Source organism: Plasmodium gallinaceum (assembly GCF_900005855.1).
Source record: "Plasmodium gallinaceum strain 8A genome assembly, contig: PGAL8A_v1_127, whole genome shotgun sequence".
NCBI lineage: Eukaryota > Apicomplexa > Aconoidasida > Haemosporida > Plasmodiidae > Plasmodium > Plasmodium gallinaceum.
Window position 1 is genome coordinate 13,059 of NW_021628285.1, and position 4,553 is coordinate 17,611.

At 20.1% G+C, this 4,553-nt stretch overlaps 1 protein-coding gene across 1 annotated transcript, besides 3 other annotated features; it reads right to left on the reverse strand.

Annotated features, from left to right (window-relative positions):
• Nucleotides 1-1,208: part of a repeat region that runs on past the window's edge.
• Nucleotides 1,209-1,383: 175 nt separating this feature from the next.
• Nucleotides 1,384-1,834: a repeat region.
• Nucleotides 1,835-2,925: 1,091 nt separating this feature from the next.
• Nucleotides 2,926-3,371: a repeat region.
• A 780-nt stretch (nt 3,372-4,151) lies between these two features.
• PGAL8A_00450600 (hypothetical protein) lies at nt 4,152-4,535 on the reverse strand (the record flags this gene model as incomplete). Its single annotated transcript, XM_028673257.1, has 1 exon — nt 4,152-4,535. One exon carries the CDS (start codon nt 4,533-4,535, stop codon nt 4,152-4,154), a length of 384 nt encoding a protein of 127 aa, XP_028529728.1.
• Between the last annotated feature and the right edge of the window lie 18 nt (nt 4,536-4,553).

Sequence of the window (4,553 nt, forward strand, 5' to 3'; positions counted from 1 at the left end):
TTTATCCATTTCCATCTTCCTAACTAATTCTTTTGATAATTTCTCTGGTATATATATTTTAAAACATCTTAAAATATCTTTTCTGCATATACTATTTTCTTGCTTGTAACATAAACAGCTAAGAGTGTACGAATTACAGTCCGTAATAAATGAACTAATGGCATCTTTTACAGATAATTTTCTTGGTGTATTAAATAACTTCCTTGTTAACATGAATTTCTCATCTGGGTCTTCAAATATTATTTTAGCTAATTTAATTTGAAATTGTAACATATCGGTGATTTCATTGTCCCTTGATAATTTAGCTATTTCCTGGGAGTAGATGTTTGATGTCAAAGATTCTAATATCATATATGTTTCTACTCTGGTTATTCCTTGCATTTTTGCTTTCATTTCGAATATCCTAAACCAACTAAAGTATAGATCTAAAGATCTATCACTAAATTTTGGGAGTGTAGGTGGTACTTTAGCTCTTGTCTTATCTCCATTGTTTCTAATTTCAACTATATATGAATGATAAAATTCTATTATATCCGCAAAAGTGTCTAGTTTAAGGTCGTATAATTCCTTATCCATTTTGAACTATTGATCCAATGTGAGTTCTTTTTGTGCTGGTTTCGATATTTCTGCCGTTGTCACCAATTACTTTATTACCTGGGTGTTCGGTGACTTTATTAGAGTACTAAACAAACAAATTAATAAAGAGCATATGGAGTTGCCTCTACGGTTTTGATGCATTTATATATATTTTTAAATGCTTTGAATGAGTGATCTTTAATTACATAATCTACTTTATTCAGTATTCTTTAATTTCAATAGGCATTTATTTACTTTAATAAAAATCTTTATTATTATTAAAAATTTAAATCCTTATTGAACATTAATTATTAATTAATTGTAAATTACTTATTTATTTGTTATGAGTTACATTAAGCAATTAATATATATTGCTGTTGAATTAACAAACATAAACAACTATCTACAAATATAAAAAAATTATACAAATATTAATTACATGAAAATTTTATTGTTATATATATAAAATTTTTACAAAATTCATCATAAAAATTATTTCATTTCCTTCCCTAAAAAAAAATTCTTTTTTTTTTTTTTTTTTTTATTTATTTATTAGTAACAAATATTTTTAAATCTTGATTTTTTAATCAATTTTTTTCCTGACTCTCTTTGCATTTTTTTTTTATCAAAATTTTTTTCATGGCAGTCTTTGTACTTTTTTTTTAAAAAAAAAGTACAAACAAAAAAAAAATCATCAATTTTTTTTTTGTGTGTGAGTGTATTACCAACTTCGTATTCTTAATTTAACTAGTCCTTTTATTTTCCAAAAAGGTTAATAAAGCCTTTTATTAACCAAATATGTACATTTTTTCCTCATTTCAGTATACTGTTTTATTAATCACCTATTCAATAACTTTGCTAGAGTATTGAGTAAAAAGATTAATAAAAAGTATATATAGCTGTTTCTACGAATTTAGTGAATTCAGATATAATTTTAATGCTATAAACTAGTGTACATCATTTATATAGTCTAATTCATTGAACATTTATTGTCTTAAGAGATGTTTATTTACTTTAATAAAAACAGTTAAATCTATTAAAAATATAAATCTTTAACATCAATTTTTAATTACATACATTTATTTATAATATTATGATTAATGTTTAGCAATTCTAATCCATTACTCTCAAATCAACAAACACAAACAATTAACAGAATACAAATTATATTATGTAATTACTATAAACATGAAATTTTTATTATTGTACAAAATTTTTTTTTAAATTGTCAAATAAAATTAATTTTCTGAATTCATTATTCCTCTTTTTTCTAAAAAGAAAATATATTATTTCTTTTTTTTTTACCTATTATTTGTGATTTATTAATTACTTTTTCAATAACCTTCTTAGTAATGAACACATATCAGTGTGACATGCAGAGATAACTCTACTTATTTGATTATTATTAAATTAAAATAATACTAAAATTATTCAATTTTATTATTTGATATCAAATATAAATTACGTCAGTTAATTCATGTAGTCCTTAATTTATAGAATGTTCTAGGTATGACATACTGTAGCTTTCATTTTTAGTATTTCATAAAAAAAAAAATAATAATACTAAAGAAAAATCATTGTCAAAAAAAGAAAAATTAACAAAATTTAAGTCAGAGTCACAATAAAAAAAAAAATATTTATTATATATCTATGAGTCACAAAATAAAATAGAATAAAATATACCTATATTTTTTTTTAGCATATTTACATTTAGAGCAAATATTTTTTTAAAATATGCTTATTGTGAATGTAAGTAATTTTTTCTTTGTGTACATGTTTATGTATATGCATTTTCCTCATATTTTAACATGCTCAAATAAAAATATTTTTATTAACTTTATTTGTTTAAATATTATTTAGAATAGGTTGATAATACTATTTATAGACTATATGGCTAATCATATATTTTCCATACAACCATTAATTTTTTATTCTCAAAAAGGTTAGTAATTACTTCTATTAACGCGTAGCATATTTCATTGAGTATTCTTTATTATTTTAAGAGGTATTAATTTAATTTAAATTAATAAAAATCCTTTATTTTTATTAAAAATTTAAGTCCTCATTAATTATTTATTTCTAATTAAATATTTGTTACAATATTATGAATAATATTTAAAAATTCCAAACCATGGCCATTAATTTAACAAGAATAAGTAATTATTAAAGAACAAATTTAATTCATATATAAAAATTACTAAGATGAAAATTTTATTATAATAAGTATAAAATTTTCTTTTTAAAATTATGCAAGGTTAATTCTTAAGATTCATTTTTTTTCTATCCTCAAAATAAAAAAATATTATTTTAACGTATAAAAGAAACAAAAAAATTTGTTATTAATTTTTTTTTTTTTTTTACTTTTTTCTTTACCTATTGCTTGCATGTTGTTTTATTAATTGTTTATTTAATGACTTTGCTAGAGTATTGAACAATCAGATTAATAAAGAGCATTAGAGTTACCTCTACTAATTTAATTAAGTGTAATTTTAATGCTATATACCAGTAAAATGCATTTATATGGTCTACTTCATTGAACAATTACTATTTTTGAGAGATATTATTTGCTTTAATAAAAATCCCCATTTTTTTTAAAAATATAAACTCTCATTAATTGTTAATTTTAATTACATATATATTAATTAAAACGTTATGAATAATGTTTAACAATTACAACACAATGCTTTCAAATTAACAAACATAAATAACTAACAGAATACAAAATAAATTATATAAATACTATAAAATACAAAATTTTATTATCAATAACATAAAATTTTCTTACACGAATTTAAAACAAAACATACTACAAGAAACTTTTTAGTTAACACCTTTTCTTTTTTTAATTTTCCAACAATTAAATCACTTTAAAAGAAAATATATATACTTTTTTATGCATTTAAAAGTTACAAAAGGAAAACAAAAAAAATTGACAGATTTTTTTTCCTTTACTTAGCATTTGCATGACTAACTATTTATTTTTTACATTACTATTATTTTTTATTCTCTAAAAGGTTATTAATTAATATCTTTTATTACCCAATTTGAAACAAAAATAAATTTTTTGCAGCAAATTTTGATAAGAAATAAAAGTAAAATCTTAAAAATATATTTAGCAAAAAAAACTTATAAAAATAAAAAAAAAGTATTTTTTTTAATTAGTAAATTTGAATAACTATCTTACTATTCTATATATTTATAACTATTCATGAATAGTTAATGCCTTTTATTAAATAATACATTAAAAAAAATTATATGTCCTTTTTTTAATTATGTATAAATGAATATATTTAATACTTACGATAAGACAAAATATATTAAATAATGAATTAAACTAAGAGATTATGAAAGATTAAAATAATTTAGTGTTGTATTTTTATTAAAATTATAATATATTTTTTTTTGTTACTGTTTTATTTGTCCACAAAACATTAAATAAAAAGTATAAATAAAAGAATATATAATTAAAAAAATGAAGCATTATATTAAAGCAAGAATTCATTATAAAAGTTCTAAACACGTAATTTAATGAATTGAATATTTTTCCGCTAATATTCTAAATACATTTATTAATTTTATTCTAGATTATTAATTAATGGTTTATAATTTATTTTATTATATTTAAAAATGGAATTATAAAAAGTAGGAACATTTTTGTTATTAAAGTGGTTCCACTCATCCTCACATTTTTTTACATATTTCCTAAACCAGTCTTCAATTACCTTACAAACCTTAGACAACTCTTTTTTTTTTTTCTTGAAAAAAGTAGAGCACTCTTTATCATTAGGACAGCTTTCCCATAATAATGTATACTCTGCAAGAACTTTATCATTGAAATCTTTTATATCATCAGATATTTTATTATACCAGTGATTGAAATTTTCTTGTTCCCACTCTCTTCCAAATAATGAATATCTTACTCCTAAATCAAAGCATACATTTTCCCAATAAAATAACATATTTTTTATGAGTAAATC